This window comes from Lytechinus variegatus, chromosome 14, assembly GCF_018143015.1.
Source record: "Lytechinus variegatus isolate NC3 chromosome 14, Lvar_3.0, whole genome shotgun sequence".
NCBI lineage: Eukaryota > Metazoa > Echinodermata > Echinoidea > Temnopleuroida > Toxopneustidae > Lytechinus > Lytechinus variegatus.
In genome coordinates, this window is record NC_054753.1 from 33,567,280 (window position 1) to 33,586,206 (window position 18,927).

Sequence of the window (18,927 nt, forward strand, 5' to 3'; positions counted from 1 at the left end):
GTTACAGCCTGGATCATTGCCAATCCGGTCAACAAATTATGTACTATAGGCTTGTCTACAAACCATTCTATGGTCCTCCTTCATGCATTGTAGCTATTCTGAGCTTCACCTTACTGATGCTCAACATGCGCAAGCCTTCCTATAAAACTTTTCTTCCGACACAATTTATGTCCAGTGTCTCATTGAGGCAACTTGTGTCGGAAGAAGACAAGGCTAATGGTTTGGTTCTGGTCAAAGTCCTCTTGATTGACATTCAATCTCCTATGCTCGACTTGTCGGATTTCAGTACAGAGAGTTGTATGATTGTCCAAAGTACATCTGCATGACACTATGAAATTCCGCATTCCTCCAGAAGACATTCTTAGTCGTACCATAATTTCTGAAAGGTTTAGTCCTCTGTATACCCTCACGGTATACCAATGAGTAACACAAAGTGGCAAACAAATCCTGGAATGGGTACACACTGTTTAATCAATGTTGGATGGTATTTGATAGTGATGTTAAAGGTGTTCCGTTATGTTGTGTCCTCTTGTTGGAAAGGCAATAATCTGGCTTAGTCCTTCATCAGTTAACGTCTACTTGGTTGTTCATTGTCTCACTGAGGAATTTCCATTCGCCATAAATATCAGGAAATTGATATTATTTGCATACGATTTGCTTAGAAACTATAGCTACAATATATGGAGGTAGTTGCCATCCTTAGGAGATTCATCAAACATGTCAAAGAGGAAAGAACAGAAAACGGATGCTTCATCCTGAAGCAGCAACTGGATTCAGCAAGGACGTCTAATCATGATTCCTGTATCTAGAAAGATGTCTATATACAATTTAAGCCTTTATCATGAATTTATGAATGGCTTTCATGTCGCTCGTATGGGCAAATGCTCATTGGTATTTATAAACCATGCCCAGGGATCTCGTGATCCAAGGAAGTTACTCATATTCACCACCAAGACAAGTGGTGTACTACAAGGACCAAATATTCAAAGCTAACGAGCTTTTATTTGAACTGATCTTGTACTGATCACTTGACAATCAAGGAGCATGCTAGCGTGGACTATACTAGCAAGAATCGCAAAGGCTCTACCAAGTCAAGGAGAGAGCAGGACTTGGGTAGAAATATGAAGCATTCAAACAGTAAGACCCATGTAGAACTGACTCGTCATTGCCCAGTATGAGGGGGGTATCTGCTCCGGTGGTAACTGCTCATGAAGAAAGTCAATATCAACCAAGCAAGGTCATCAAGGTTACATATATATAATCTACGTGGAATTTTAGAGGAAAATATCACAAGTTTTCTTGATTATTTATAACATGCCGGATGCTTATTTGCATAATATGTACATTCCACTTCAGATATTAAGCTGATATTTAATGTACTAGGCATTCTTAGTAGTCATATATTGATCTAGATTCACAGAGGGAAGACCTTAGAAGGGCCTTTCAAAGACCAAAAATTGGCAAGGTCTTATACAGCAGTCTCCAAGATCACTGAATTTTGTCATCTCTGTGGAATGGCTCAGAAAGACCCCTCGAAGAACTTTGAAAGACACCTGTCCTAGAGATCTTTCAATGGTCTTTCAGAGATGTCTATGCATCAAGTGATCCTTCAGAATTCTTTCCATAGACTTTGCCTGGTCTTTCAATTATCTTTTGATGATTTTCCAATGATCTCTCATGAGTCTTACGGTGATCTCTGAAAAAAAATCTCGAGAGACTGCCGGAAGATCATAGAAAGACTAATAAGAATTTAGAAAGTTCATTGAAAGACCACTGAAAGGCCAGCAAAAACAATTTTCCTGTAAGACCGCTGAAAGACTGTTTTGAACCGTTTCAAAAAGTTTTGGACTCACAAGGATCACAAAGACCATTGAAAGATCTATCAGGAATCGTGAAAGACATCAGAGATCTTTAAAAGTTAGTTGAAAGATCAAGCAAGTTTTATGGTCTTACAGCAGTCTTTCAGAGCTCTTGGTCTCTTTGGAATGAGGGTTGAACTGTTTGTATGAGAAAAATACAAATTTCTGGGTTGTTTTTTTTCATCAAGGATGCTTATAATTATATATGCAAATGATGTAGATTTGTTTACATTTTTTTATTTGAAGAATTATTAAATTTGTAAAGATTATCATGAACTTCCATTCAATTTATATTGTTTTCCGCACTTGATTTCCAAATTTGGGATTATTTTCCTCATTTGCAAATTTTTATGGCTAATTTGCATAAAATGCAAATTTTGTGATTTTCCTATGCTTGTCTATTTAATGGCTTTTAATATGGTGTTAACTTCCTGTAACATAAGGCATTGCCATATTCAAATTTCAATAGATAATCTACTTGCATTTTTTAAGGAATGTATCACCAGTGTGTTTTCTTGAATATTTATTACATACTTATTTCCATAATATGCAAATGACACTACAGAAACTAAGCTTAATATGAATCTATTCAACGTCCTTAGTGATAGCAGCATGTAAATTTCAACATTATTGAAATTTTCAAGCAGTCAATGAGAGAAAACTCACAATATCTTGACAATTTTCCATATAAGGATGCTTATTTGCATATTATGCAAATGAGGTAGATTTTTTGCACTTTTGATTAAAAACATTGATTAAAGTGATTTATCATGAATTTTCGCTCAAATAAAATTGTTTTGGACGCTTAATTTGTAATTTTTGGACTATTTTCCTTATTTTTCTAACTTTTTATGGCTAATTTGCATAATATGCAAATTTCATAAATTTCCAGTGCTTGGATTTTTGGGACTTTTAGTATGTTGTTCAGGGGACCTTCCTGGAAAGCACTGCAGTGGAATATCTAGTGTTGCAATTAGTGGTGGGTCAAACCCTATATTGACTTGACTATAAATGTATGTAAGCCGAACCTGCCGAATGAAAATATCTCCCTCTTTCGATGGAATTATACATACATAACGCTGTCAAGTTGAAAGGTAGGTGGGAATACTTACCTTCTATTAATAGAAAGTTCCTACTTCAATTCACATTAGTGTGCTTTTACCATTGTAGCACTACAAGTAATTTGTATCGAAATGCACAGTTGGCTTCGTTTTAATGCGATAGTTCTTGTGGTGGTGATTTAATTAGTTATAATATTTAGAGATGGCTGAGAAGTGTGAATCAGAGAAAGCTTCTTCACCGAACCTGATATGTCCATTATGCCTTGACATATTTGTCGAAGCGACAATCCTGACTTCATGTGGACACACATTTTGTAGGCGATGTCTCAAGAAATACGATCTAACCCACCAGGACCGTGATCACATGGTCTGTCCTCTCTGCAGGGAGATTACCAAGTTGTCCGGCAACCGTGTCGATGATCTCCGCCTCAATGTCTCCATCAACGGATGCGTAGACGATTACCACTCCAAGTGTGGAGGGATGAATGCTGTCCTTGAGATGTGCCAGAAATGCACCACTTGCAAGTCTCAGAAAAACGCTGTGTCATTCTGCAGAACATGTACTTTTTACATGTGTGATAAGTGCTTGAATTCTCATCAACAGCTTGTAGTGATCTTTGGAGATCATGAGATTGTATCCATTGATGATGTTATCCAAGGGAAGGTTAGCATTGGTCATTTATTCGAGAAGTGCTCCATCCACAAACAAGAGAAGAAGGATATGTTTTGTGAGGATTATAAGGTCCACGTCTGTCACAAGTGCGTACTTGTTGGTCATAAAGCTCATGAATTCAAGAACCAGGTTGACTTTGAACAAGAGTTGCGACAGAAGGTAATTTTATTTATTTAATAAATCATTGTGTGAAAAAGAACACTGAATTGAATATTGACAACTGAAAATGATATTCATGCCGATGATAAAGAATGATAAGAAAAAACGCCTTGATCGGTGAGGGGTAGGGAGAGGGGATGAGGAGGAGGAGCGGGAAGAAGGATGGGGAACAAGGCAGCACCTAAAGTTTGGCTCCCATGAATCCTCAACTGTAGAAGAACAACGAAATTGAATATTGATGATGATGATGATGCTGATGATAAAGAGAGCTAAAAATGACTTTGAGAAGAATAGGAATGATCATGCATGTAAATAACATTAACGGTAATTGAGGACAAGTTCAACCCAACATAAAGTTGATTTGAATAAAAAGAGAAAATTCCAACAAGCATATCACTGAATAGGAAAGGTACGACATTTTTAAGTTTCGGTTAATTTCACACAACAGTTATGCACATCCTGGTCGATATGCAAATGATGAGACTTTCACGTCATCCATTCACTTCTTTTTGTTTGTATTTTATATGAAATATTCAAATTTTATCATCATTGTCAAGTGAAACAAAGAATAATTCCTCCCTGAACATGTGGAATTAGCATTATTTAATACTACATGTATAGGGTTTAGTCAAGTCGGTCCCTGTGGTTATATCTGTAAAAAATGAAATGTTGTATAATTCAAACAATAAAAAAAAATAGTGAGTGAGGGACATCGGCAGCTGTCTCATTTGCATGTCACTGAGTTGTGCATATCACTGTTTTGTGAAAAATACGCGAAACTGTCATTACCTTATCATTTTACAACCGATTTTGATGAAATTTTCAGCGTGATGCTAGTTTGATTTTTTTCTTCTATTTATTCAAATCAATATTTTCTGGGGTGGACTTGATCTCTAATATATATAATGGTATTAAAGATAGAAACGTTAATTTGAAATGTAAGGTGTAATAAAAACAATAGGTGATGATAAAAGATATAAAATCAAGTCGCAAACTTTGAATACTATAATGTTGATAAATGTATTAAAACTTTTACTCAATGTTTACAAGTGATGTCAATATTTATCGGTACCCTACTTGATCTGCTGGACTTTTCCATTTACCTTGAACACGGAAATTATTTGCGAAGAAACTTGTTGTATCTTCTGGCATGAAACCTTGGAACTCACTTTCACAAGCTTTATGAAACAAGCCTACAATTCATAGCATTAAAGCAATTTCATTAACACCCCTATTATTCAGTCTTCTTATGATATTTTGATGATTTTCTATTCTTTCTTATTCTTCCCCCACTCTCTCCCTTCTCACTCCCTTGTCTCTTTTCATTATATCTACCTGTGTAACTTTGTATTTTGTTTGTTTTTCTTTTGTTTGTTTTCCTTCACTTGTTTTTAGCCTGTTGTTTTCTTGTTTTCTTTGTGTTCTTGTACCGTACTATTATTTCCTGCTCTCGTAATGTTTTATTTCGTGTGTCCTCTTCAGTTTATGTCATATCTTATAATATTATTCAGCCTTGTTTATGTCTTACTTGGGAGAATACGATAAAAAACTAATAATTTAGGATTTATATCTAATTTCTACAAGAAGGATAAGATGATTTGTTTAATATAGATATTTAGATTTTAAAAATCTTGTACCAATATGTCTTATTTATTGAAGGAAACCTTTACTTTGAAATTTTGATGAAATTTTGAAATGAAATAAATTCGTAATCAATCAATCAATTAATTGCCTTGGCCGAGTGGTCTAAAGCAGTGGCGTACCTAGGATTTTCCACAGGGGGGGGGGGCAAAACCGTCCTCCCAAAAATTTGACAAGCAAAAAAAAGGTCTTCAATCACAAATAAAGGATTTCGTACCGGAAAAAAGGTCTTCAATCTCGTCGGGGGGGGGGGGGGTCAGGGATACATCTTTTACATGGATTGTGGCTAGTGGTCTAAAGCGCCTGGCTATGCATGAATAGTCTGGGGTTCGATCCCGGCTGCGGCACCTATGCCCCTGAGCAAGGCATTTAACATACAAAGCTCTTTTATCCTGCATTTTAATAAATGGAAATGCTATATGCATTATCGGTAGCTTGGTGTGCACTTGTTTGCTTCAAAAAATCAATCGAATCGATCGATCGATTGATCGATCAATCAATCAATAAAAATGTATTGTATCTGATAATTAGCCTATTTAACGTACCATCATTAATATTGTTAATATTGGTGCATAATGCATTTCTTCCTATTATTTTTGTTGAATGTCAGCCACGACTTTCTTTATAATTATTGTAAAATGACATGAAATTATGGGGTTTCTTTTACTGATTATCGTATGTAATTAGTAGCTATCTTTTTTAACAGTTTGCTATTTGCTATTATTATTATTATTATTCACATTTAAGGAATATTTGCAGATCTAAACCGTTGTCTTTACTATTCAAAATTTCATTCCCTAGGTAGAACACCTTGCCCAGCGCTGCGCTGACAAGAAAACAGAGCTGGAAAAGAACATTCAACACATAGAAATACAACGTGACGAGGTACATACTGCAGTGCAGACAATCATGACAATACTAGATGATGTCAGGCAAGCTTACAGTATCAAGGCCAAGGAGCTGGAAGAAAATCTTCGAAATCTCACCGACCAAGTAAATGCCTTAAAGCATAGTTTTGATGACGACCTCAATGTCTTGAAGTCAAAAGATCGTCAGAGGATCAAGAGTATTTGTAGTTCAATTACTTTGGTAGATAGTGACAGACTGAGTCATCTTGAGACAGACACTCTATCTGCTCATATCTTGCTTTGTGAGGAGCTGGATGCCATGCTGAAGGAGGCTACCGATCACACTTCTGCGTCAGCAATCACGAAGAAAGCAAAGGGGAAGAGATTCAAACCAGCAGATGATACTCGTCTTGACCTCGGGAGCATCGCAGAATATACTGATCATTCTACTACAGCAGCCATAGAGAAGAATTCACAGGAGAAGAGGTTCCAACCAGCAGATGATACTCGTCTTGACCTCGGGAACATCGCAGGATGTGATATCAAGATAGAAGTCATTCATCGTGTTAATCTACGGTCAGTTATGTTCGGAATGACACGGTACTCACACGACAGTGTGGGTATCGTATATGGGGTGTTTGCACATGGTAATGATATCATTGATTCAAATGGTGGTAAGCAGCAGTGTAGTAACATACTCAATGACGGGAATTATAAGGACCTTGTCTATCAACAAGACGGATCTTTATGCGTATCGCTTTTCAATACTAATGAAGCCTACATATACTCTCCCCTTGGCACCAGGAAGGCAACAATCCACGTGAGAGATGGTACTAATGATCTCAATGTTAGCAGAAGTCAATCAGATGAAATCATCATTACTAACGGTGACAACCAAGTCTATATCTATGACCCGACAGGATCCACTCTTAAACACACTATTCAAACAAAGCACGAGACGGGGCAGGCATCTACCACCAGGACGGGTTTGATCATCACGAGTTCATGTAATGCCAATCCAAGCATGGTGACGGTCTATGACAAGGATGGGAATGCTGGTGAGTCTTTACAAGCTGTTAAGGGTGTCTACCTGTATGCTGCCGTGGATGAGCAGGACAGGGTGTATGTAGCGAGTGTTGATAAGAAGAATGGTAGCGTCGTGATCAGGCTCTATTATCTTGATGGTCTGAACCTGAGGGAAAGAGTTGTTTTCAATACACTTCATATGGGATTAGGTTATTGGGGTTACTTGGTCTCCCTTTCCCCAGACATGCTCGCCTTTGCTTGTTGGGATAACTTATATTTCTTCAAGGTTTCACTGTAATCCAGATTATCTCAACCATGCACCTACTACAATGTCTCAACACAATGTTACAAATAACTCAAACAACGCTGTCTACTATGTGAATCGCACAATAGTTGTTTAAAGTTTACAGTTTTAACAAGTATTTAAAATTTTAAACAATTATGCTTAAATTATTAATAACTGAATCTTTACTTTGCTGTTTAAGATTTTGAACACTTGTTCAAAAGGTTTAAACAACTAATGTGCGATTCACATAGTAAACAACGTTGTTTTAATTATTTTTAACTGTGCATGTACATGTAGCATCATTTTCTTTTCAAATTAATTTAAATTCAGTTTTCTTTCCAAATATTCAAACATGTACAATACAAATCCTTGTCATTTATACATATACATTTATATTCATGCTCAATGATATAGATAATAAACCAATTCATAATGTGAGGCATAGAAGGGATATAACTACAATATTCTAATGGGCACTCCAGTCTAAAATAGTAGCATCTGAATATATATGATGATAATTATAGTATAATTGGGCAAAACGCTGAAAATTTCATCAAAATCTGATAAAACAACTATTCAATTTGTACGTTTAGCGATATTTTGTGAAATTAGCTATATGCACGCAATGACCAGTGATAGGTTGGCTGATGATGTGTGGTCCAAACTTTCTATTTTCCTATTTCATTAGATTAAATCACAAGCCAGGTATGAGTGTAAAATGATGATAGCAGTAACCATTCCTATAACAGTTTTACCAAAGTAACACAATGCTTAAAATATCCTTGTCAAATTTTGGTCAGGTTTCCAGTGTTTTGTTTGTCACTCTTAGCCTGAGGGCCCTTTAGTACTGTATGGATCTACATTTTCTAATTTCTTTGTGTATATAGAGTATGTTGGTGAGGAATATTTACTGAAATGCTGATAAAACATGATTGGTTGGTTGTTGGTAAACATCCAGGGAACCGACGGCTTAAGGAGGCTCTTCGAGGGACCTGATAATAATTTCGTATACCAAAGGGCTCTAGCAATCTAGGTCTATATATTTTTTATGGTGCGCCATCCCCATAGTCATATCTGACTAAAGTATAATGCATATGTGTTTTTTTTTTTTATACTTTTACATATAAGAAGAATTGTAAGAGCAATTACATTCATTTATTTAGTTATTTCCTCTTCAAGGATAGCCAAGAATGATTAAGAACATTCGAGAACGTGTGTGTAAAAGCTTTTGTTAAGCAGGCCTCTACCTCTTTAAAGGCCAAGGATTATTGTTATTTCTGAATAGAGATTACTTTACAATAGAATTGTATTGGTAGTGGAAATGAACAATAGCCTTAGCTATTTTGTTGACACATGTTAATTTCACCGAGGTCATTCAAGAGTCTTCCAGAATGTGATTACTCCTGAAAGAAGGGGAATGTTCTTTTAAAAGACAATACCAGAAGCTTCCATAATAGTGAATACCAGAAGCCTCTAGAATAGTGAATACTAGAAGGATCTTGAATAGTTGTAATTAGTATAAAGCTGGCATATTCTTCAAGGACTTCATCATATCATATTAGATCACTTCATCATATCATACCAGATCACTTCATCAGATCAGAGCTAAGAGTTTCACGCCAGACTTAATGTCAGAACAGACTTTATTTCCACGTGGAATATTTATCTTCTGTGGAATTATTTGCACACCATCAATGAACTGTTTGCAGTTATTTTGAGAGAGGAATTCTCAGTTCTCATCAAGATCATCAACCTGTTTTAATGAACACTTTTCAACCCATGGATTGCTGAAATTGATGGTTAATCATCATCAACATCGTCTTCACGGACATTTCAACTCATTACAGTGACTCTTGTTATTCATCGTGCTTCAACATCAGTTTCATCATCGCCATCATTGTGAACTTTTACTTTTTGCCAGCCAACTTGGACTTTTATCAGGATACTTTCATTTGGAATACCGTAATTGCCAGAACTGATTTTTAAGATACGTAAGACCATTATCATTTATGATTTGTTTGTGTACACTTAATTATTTCCTGTAATAAAAAAAAGGAAATTAAACCTAAATTTTACTTGTTACAGTATCGTAACAATACTCTAATAGGTATGTTGCAATGTACATAATTATCCATCAACATATTTTCTTAAACTGTGGATTTGTTTTCATGTGTCTTTAGTTATTTTATCATGTAATGACTAATCATGAGATGAGTCATAATTTCGATAATAGTTTTTTTCTGAAATTCCAGATTGTTAGGCACAACGAAAGTTTCTATTGAATTTGATCACATGCATAATATCAGGATCCCATGCATACAATGTATATAGAATATTTTCTGTTATCTTCTACTAACATGAAAGAACACAATGTGAACATGTAATCACTTAAAATTTATGATTTGTTTGTGTACACTTAATTATTTCCTGTAATAAAAAAGAGGAAATTAAACGTAAATTTTACTTGTTATTTGTTGCAGTATCGTAACAAATAATTTTTGGGGCTTGTCCGGGAAACGAAAACCAAATTTGTACAAGCCAATTTGAAACTAAAACCAGTTGTCCGGGAAACGAAAGCCAATTTGCACAAAAAGCCAATTTGAAATTAAACCCCAATTTGGAAACGAAAGTCAGTTCGAAACAAAAGCCAATTTGAATTGGAAACATTTTGGAAATTTTTGGAAAGTTCTAGAATATACTGTACTGTGTTATTACTTGTATTTGTGTCTATTCCACCATGGGTACATTTGATGGTGGAGAATTTCTTGCAATGACAGAATTGTAATATGATCATTTGAAGTCACTGAAGAAAGATGATTTGATAACAGTTTGTGATCATTTGAGTGTATCTCTAGTCCCAGGTTTAAAGAAGGCAGAGATAATTGACTTGTTAGCTAGTCACATGAAGCTTACAAAGGAGTCTGAAACTTCTGTTGTTTCAGATGATGCTCAGATTCAACTGGCAAAGCTTGAAATGGAAATGAAAATAAAAGAGAATGTTGAGATAGAGAAAATCAAACTTGAAAAGGAGGAAATCAAAGAAAACATTAAAAAGGAAATAGAAATGGAGAAGATGAGATTAGAGTACCAGTTGAAATTGAAAGAAATGGAGTTAGCTCATGCAAATGTTATCTCCGCTAAAGATAAATCTCCCCAAGGCTTCGATGTAGCGAAGAACATTCGCCTTGTGCCAAGATTTGATGAAGAGGGAGTTGATACGTATATTGTGTCATTTGAAAAAGTGGCCAAGAGACTAAATTGGCCTGAGGAATACTAGACTCTTTTCCTCCAAAGTGGTTTTGTTGGAAAGGCTGCAAAAGTCTATTCTTCGCTCTCTGAAATGCAATCATATGACTATGCTACAGTGAAAGAAACAATTCTCAATGCATATGAGTTGGTACCAGAAGCGTACAGACATAAATTTAGGAACATGCAAAGACAATCAGGCCAGACTTATGTTGAATTTGCTAGGGAACAAGAGATGATGTTCGATAAGTGGTATAGATCACTGAAAGTTGACAAAGATTTTGTTCACCTTAGGGAAGTTGTCCTCCTAGAAGAATTAAAAAAGAGTCTTCCTTTTGGCATTGAATCTCACTTAGATGACCATAGAGTTACTGAAGTCAGTAAAGCAGCCATAGTAGCTGATGAATTTGAGGTCACACATAAAGGTAGTGGAGATAGGCCTCCTTTCAAGAATTATTGGAAAAAGAAAGGTAAAGGGTCATTTGAATCTCACATTAAACCTGGTGAGGGAAAATATGCAAGCAAGGACAAAGACACTAACAGGAATCAGGCTATTAGGGGCACAGAATCAACCAAAATATCTGAAAGTCGTAGTTCCAAAATTTGTACTCATCGTCATAAACCGGGACATTTGAAAGAATCATGTTGGAAATTGGTTGGTATGCCAACCGAAGTTAAGAAAGAGATGAATTTTATCAAGCAAACAAGTGTTCCCTCGATGGAGTTTGTCCCATCAGAGCCTAATCGAGATGTTGAGAGTGTTTCTCTGGTATTTGCTGATAAAGCCAAGCTGGTTGATGAAACCTTTAGAAGCTTTTTGTATGATAGTGAAGTATCCCCTTGTTCGACTGGTGCTGCTGGTAGGTCAGTGGTGATCCTTAGGGATACAGGGGCTGCACAGTCCCTGATGGTGCCAGGGGATTAGGCTCTTCCTCCGGAGAGTTCAGAGAATGCTAAAGTCTTAATTCAAGGTGTTGGCCCAAATTTCTTGTCGCTTCCTTTGCATAAGATCGACTTAAGGTGTGACCTAGTCCTGTGACTGTTGGTGTCGTTCCAGAATTACCCATGGAAGGTGCTGATTGCTTCTTAGGTAACGACTTGGCTGGATATAGAGTTGTTGCATCTCCAGTGGTTTCGGAGAAACCCGTTGAGGTAACTGAAACTTAATTGTTGCAGGAAGATTTTCCAGGGATTTTCCCGGATTGTGTTGTTACTAGGTCTCAGACTCGTAGAGCTGAAAAGGATGATGCGGAATCTGCTGATGTAGAGGAGAGTACTGATGTCTGGTTAGCTGAAACCTTTTTCAATGAGTTGAATGGGGATAGTGTGGAAGGCTCTGTTGCTAACAATGATAATTTGTTAAGTACATCCTCCCTTGTACAGGCACAACAGGCAGACCCAGAATTAAAAAAGCTTGTCACAGAAAGCGTGTTCTGAGGCTGAGGCTGATAAGGTTCCTGAGTGCTTTTATGTCAAAGGTGGCTTTTTGATGAGGAAGTGGAGACCTCCCAGGAGACCAGCTGATGAAGATGGGTGTATAATTCACCAGGAAGTAGTTCTTCCTTGTTACTGCACAGATATTCTGAAAATGGCTCATGAGTTACCTATGGCAGGTCATGTCGGTATTCGGAAGACAGCAGATAGAATTATGAGGCATTTCTATTGGCCTAAGATGCACAAAGATGTTGTGCATTTCTGTAAGACATGTCATACATGTCAGTTTATGGTAAGGCAAAGCCTTCTATCAAGCCAGCTCCATTGATACACATTCCTGCATATGATGAACCTTTTACTAGAGTTCTTGTTGATCGTGTCTGACCCTGACCCAGAACGAGGTCGGGTCAAGGATTTCTCCTGACGATTATGGACTCACACCGAACTACTGGTGTCTACACGTTTTCCAGAGGCGATACCTTTGAGGAGTATCACTGCAAAGACAGTGGTACAGGCGTTAGTGCAGTTTTTTAGTTGGTATGGTCTGCCTAAGGAAATTCAGTCTGACCAAGGGTAAAATTTCATGTCAGGAATATTTCAGCAAGTTATGAAGGAGTTGGGAATAAAGCAGGTCAAGTCCTCTGCTTATCACCCACAGTCCCAAGGAGCATTAGAACGCTATCATCAGACCCTGAAGACCATGATTAGGGCTTATTGTGAAGACTATCCCGATGACTGGGATAAAGGGATCTCATTCCTACTGTTTGCAACTAGGGATTCCCCTAATGACTCAGGTTTCAGTCCATTTGAATTGGTCTATGGTCATGAGGTTAGGGATCCCCTAAAGCTTATCAAAGAGAGGCGTATATGATAAAGGAATGCTAAACGTCGCTCAGTTTGCTCTTTCGTGTAAAGATCTAATGAGGACAAGTTTAGAAGAAGGGGGGTTAAGCGTAAAGTTTAGAGAGAGGACTTCAAAAATGTAAACCGTTTGATAATGATATTTTTTTGCATTTTTGTACATGGTAGCAGAATAAATTGTGTGTGGGGGAGGGGGTGGGGGTGTGTGTGGAGGCAGTGGCGTAACTACGAGGGGATATGGGGGGGCACGTGCCCCCCAATCCGTTGACCAAAAAGGGGGGAAAGGGAGAAAGGAAAAGAAACGTAGTGGGGAAAGAAGAAATTATGTTCATTATAAATGTTACATTACATTAGAAGCATTTTTTCATGTTCAGGATGATGATGTAAACCGTCTAGACTATGTGTCAAAGTTTAGAGAAAGACTCTCAAAAGCTTGTGATGTGGCTAAGGAACACTTGAAAGAGTCGCAGGGAAAAATGAAAGCTCACGCTGACAAAAATGCAAAAGAGCGAAGTTTCAAGTCTGGAGACAAAGTGTTAGTGTTGTTGCCTTTGCAAGGTGAGCCCTTGAAAGCTAGGTTTAGTGGTCCCTACATAGTAAAAAAAAAATTGAATGATGTGAACTATGTGATCAGTACCCCTGATCGAAGGAAGTCTCAAAGAGTTTGTCATGTAAACATGTTGAAAGAATACTTTGAGCGAGAGGCTAGTCAGCCAATAGATACAACGCAGGTCAAAGAAGAAAAGCATGTAGTTGTAGATGTACGTGAAGATGAATGCTATGAAAAGACAGATAATGAACTGTCTTATAAAGATATATCTAAGAACGAACCATGTGGTGTAAAGCTGTCTAACTCAGAGATGTTAGGAAACATGGATGAGGCATTAAAACACCTGCCTGAAAATCAGAGAAATGATATATCTGGTCTGTTCAGAGAATATGAGAATGTATGTAAAGACAAACGAGGTCTTACACCTTTAACTGTACATAATGTAGAAGTAGGTGATGTATAGACTTATTAAACAGAATCCTTATAGGCTCAATCTAAGCAAGTTGGAAATGGTGAATAAGGAAATACAGTTTATGTTAGATAATGACATAATCGAACCGAGTCAGAGTAGTTGGAGTTCTCCTATTGTAATGGTTCCAAAGCCAGACGGCTCTCAGAGATTTTGCATTGATTACCGGAAGGTAAATGCGGTAACCAAGACTGACTCATATCCAATTCCTAGGTTAGAAGATTGTATTGATAGAGTTGGAAATTCTGCCTATATCACAAAGATAGACTTGCTTAAAGGATATTGGCAAGTGCCATTGACTGACCGAACCAAAGAGATATCAGCCTTTGTCTCACCTGAAGACCTGAAGGCTTATTTCAATGCAAAGTCATGCCTTTTGGAATGAAAAATGCACCTGCAACCTTTCAAAGGTTAACAAATCAAGTGATTGCTGGACTTGACAATTGTCTCGTATACATAGACGACATCCTAGTGTACAGTGATACTTGGAATGATCATCTGGATCATCTGAGAGCACTGCTTGACAGGCTGGATAAAGCCAATCTAGTAGTGAATCTGATGAAGAGTGAATTTGCCAAGGCAAAGGTTACATATCTTGGTCATGTGGTTGAATACCAGAAGCCTCTAGAACAATGAATACTAGAAGGATCTAGAATAGTTGTAATTAGTATAAAGCTGGCATATTCTTCAAGGACTTCATCATATCATATTAGATCACTTCATCATATCATACCAGATCACTTCATCAGATCAGAGCTAAGAGTTTCACGCCAGACTTAATGTCAGAACAGACTTTATTTCCACGTGGAATATTTATCTTCTGTGGAATTATTTGCACACCATCAATGAACTGTTTGCAGTTATTTTGAGAGAGGAATTTTCAGTTCTCATCGAGATCATCAATCTGTTTTAATGAACACTTTTCAACCCATGGATTGCTGAAATTGACGGTTAATCATCATCAGCATCATCTTCACAGTCATTTGAACTCATTACAGTGACTCTTGTTATTCATCGTGCTTCAACATCAGTTTCATCATCGCCATCATTGTGAACTTTTACTTTTCGCCAGCCAACTTGGACTTTTACTAGGATACTATCATTTGGAATACCGTAATTGCCAGAACTGATTTTTAAGATACGTAAGACCATTATCATTTATGATTTGTTTGTGTACACTTAATTATTTCCTGTAATAAAAAAATGGAAATTAAACCTAAATTTTACTTGTTATTTGTTGCAGTATCGTAACAATACTCTAATAGGTATGTTGGAATGTACATAATTTATCCATCAACATATTTTCTTAAAGTGTGGATACATTTGTTTTCATGTGTCTTTAGTTATTTTATCATGTAATGACTAATCATGAGCAGTGGCGTAGACAGGTCCTTAGACCTGGGGGGATGATCCCTAGCTGGGTCATACTTATATATATATATATTATATATTATACATATATATATATATTATATATATATATTTATATATACACACACACACACACACACACACACACACATATATATATATATATATATATATATATATATATATATATATATATATATATACATATATATAATTAATATACAAATATAAAGAATGAAGGAGATAACGTACTCGATAAAAACAAAATATCATGGGCCAAAGCAGACGAGTTAAAGATAACAAAATAACACGATCTGCCTCATGGATTATCTCGTGTGCCTTTTAATCACTTTGCTTTCAGCAATAAACAGGGCATCCAGTAATAAACAAACTTTCTTGCACATTTTTTATGGCAGTAATCTTTTGTTTGATTAATGACAATGAGTAAAGATGATCATAAGAGAAATGTCATTTGTCGGATGTCTAGTTATCATCTTGGTCATGACAGTCCTGCTAAACATGATCTAGAATAACTAGTATTACTTATTTTACTAGTATAGTAGTATACTCTTTTAAAAGTAGCGATATTGTTAATGATCAAACGAATGAATCAACAACTAAAGGAATAAACAAATAAACAGCCAAATAACTAAAAAAATATCAATTACAATTATAGTAATAGGGGTAAACTAAAAAAAGCTCAACATTATATTTCTCATCCACGTGCAGATATGCGGACACTAAAATGATAAGCACACTCTGTTTAAAATTACCATGATTACAAAGGCTTGATTGAATTAAGTATGGAAATGAAATAAACCTCACCGGGTTGTCGGAAGTAAACTGTATAGATAGTAACTTGTTATAATTTCGATTTATTTCTTATTATGTACCTTGTTATGATGATTATGATAAAAACATAGGTAAGGAAATCTAACAGTTTATAACCTTCAAACCTAGAAGACTGCGCACGTACAGAAATCACTGGTATAAGTAATTCCAAAATACATTGCGCCTCGACTTACTTCTTCTTGAAACTGGGAGACGTTTATTTTCACCCAATATAGTTATGCAAAACAGTCCTTAACAGTAAAGGATTATAATGCCCAACATGAAGGAAAAACAGGCATACTAATGCTTCATATGGCAGTATCAGGTAACACGCTCGAAAGGAACATACTTGCTAAGTTCCTATTCTCTTGAACGATTCAATAATCAGTACATGTATAAGTTCAAAAGTATGAACGCTAACTTAGACCATAAATTAATCTTATCCATGGATTGATTCAATCTGCCTTCGTGAATTAAGGCATGTCTATATATTGGATGATTCTACCTTCTTTGAAAAGCGCAAAGTACTCTGAAAAAAATTAGTGAAATAGTTCACTCTTTAAGGAGTGAATATATGAAAGAGTGAATATTGAGTGAAAAAAACCTCGGATATCACTGAGGCCATCCAAAATTTGCACTTTCATTCCAAAATCATTCATTTACTAATTCGCTCCTTAGAGACTGAAAATTTTCACCTTTCCTTTGCAAAGTAGGGGTTGAGGACATGGCCAGCAGGGAAAAGGGTCAGTGTATGTGTATAGGTAATTTCTTATTAATTCGTTTGAACAGTGTTAATGTGTTATGAAAGCAATTGCTCTGAAAGGGAGTGATTAAGCGACACTTTCTTAAATCTGTAATGAAATATTTTGAACTTATCTCCTTTGCAAATACATAGGCCTAATTATTATAAGGAAATGTACTTGGTGAAACTCTGAATAACGATCCTTAAATGTATATGACGACGCAAGACAGTTGTTATTACTTAAAACTTGCAAGTTGTAAATGTATATAAGATGATTGACTCTGAATAAAAGTCCAATTTTGATCATGTTTGTCATTGCTGTACGTTATGATTATTACTGCTATTATTATTGATTGATTTTAACTAGCATTCATTGCTTTATTACTGTATAGTTTTGCTTCTTCCCCCACAGAAACCTGGGGGGGGGGATGATTGTACACACCATCCCCCCCACCTAAAATTCTGGGGGATGCATCCCCCCTTCCCCCCGCTATCTATCTCATGATTAATGAGATGAGTCATAATTTCGAAAATAGTTTTTTCTCCAATTCCAGGTTGTTAGGCACAACGAAAGTTTCTATTGAATTTGATCACATGCATAATATCAGGATCCCATGTATACAATGTATATAGAATATTTTCTGTTATCTTCTACTAACATGAAAGAACACAATGTGAACATGTAATCACTTAAAATTTGTACATTTTCATTATCATGTTCACACTGTGTCACATTATGTGTTTTTTCCAATATGAACATGATGATATAAAAAAGAATCAGCATTCACTTTATATTATATACCAGATTCTATTATGCCCTCTTCTCCCGAAATGTCAGAAGATTAATAGTTTTTATATGCCAAAAAATTACATTTTAGAAAAGGTGTCAAAATCATATATCTAAATATGAAGAAGATTTTTTTTTTATGGTTGGTGTTCTAAAGTTCTCTCTTTCAGTTGACACTAAATATGCATTTTTTGTTCACGCCTGAGCAAACACTGATCATTTTATCCGCATACATTCGTAATTCCGAAGGTTCGGTTATTCCGAAGGTTTGCATTTCCGAAGGTTCGTAATTCCGAAGGTTTGTCAATCCGAAAACGAAATAAGGTACGTAATTCCGAAGGTTCGTCAATGCGAAAGCGAAATAAGGTTCGTAATTCCGAAGGTTCGTTAATCCGAAAACGAAATAAGGTTCGTAATTCCGAAGGTTCGTTAATCCGAAAACGAGATGAGGTTCGTAATTCCGAAGGTTCGTCAATCCGAAAACGAAATAAGATTCGTTAATCCGAAAATTAAATAAGGTTCGTATTTCCAAAAATGAAAATATTTCATTTTGGTAACAAAAACGGTGTTGTCATTACAAGATTACGCGATATTATGCAATGATAGTAATAACGATTGATGATACATGCATGTGTTGTGGCCTAAAGCATTTTTTTTAAATTAAGAATAGGCGCCCTGAACAAGCATAGGCTAATTTCGATTTTATGAGCAATTGCTGCCTAAGCAAATGGTTTAAGGATGCAGGGGATCAAGTGTGTCGGTCGAGTGCGAGTAACCTCTAGATAATAGGATTTGTATTGGAGGGGATGTCATTTTAATAACATCTTCTGCTGGTAATAAAAATAAAGATAATACTAATAATAATCCTTGTGAGATGTTGAAAGCGCGAATCGCAAGCTCAAACTAGTAAACATTTCATGTAAGACGTGAACTTAAAAATTCCGAGCATTTTTTTGTAAAAGTAACCTTTTAAGGACTGTATTTAGTGACTCATGTATATAATATATATCTCACGAACTAAATGAGAGCGCGAATCGCAACCTTAAACTTTGTGATATTCCAACCTGAAAACTGGACATTTTA

General features: G+C 36.2%; 1 protein-coding gene across 1 annotated transcript; it reads left to right on the forward strand.

Annotated features, from left to right (window-relative positions):
* The first annotated feature begins 3,122 nt into the window (after positions 1-3,122).
* On the forward strand, positions 3,123-7,565 carry LOC121427325. Its single transcript, XM_041623663.1, has 2 exons — positions 3,123-3,752; positions 6,195-7,565. The coding sequence occupies exons 1-2, from the start codon at positions 3,123-3,125 to the stop codon at positions 7,563-7,565; spliced, it is 2,001 nt and encodes a 666-aa protein (XP_041479597.1).
* The last annotated feature ends 11,362 nt before the right edge of the window (positions 7,566-18,927 follow it).

What these genes read in the sequence shown, in the direction of transcription:
- LOC121427325 (XM_041623663.1), top strand. Translation starts at nt 3,123, where the DNA reads ATGGCTGAGAAGTGTGAATCAGAGAAAGCTTCTTCACCGAACCTGATA. An exon ending in AACAAGAGTTGCGACAGAAG is followed by an intron (nt 3,753 to 6,194) that starts GTAATTTTATTT and finishes TTCATTCCCTAG; the next exon opens with GTAGAACACCTTGCCCAGCG.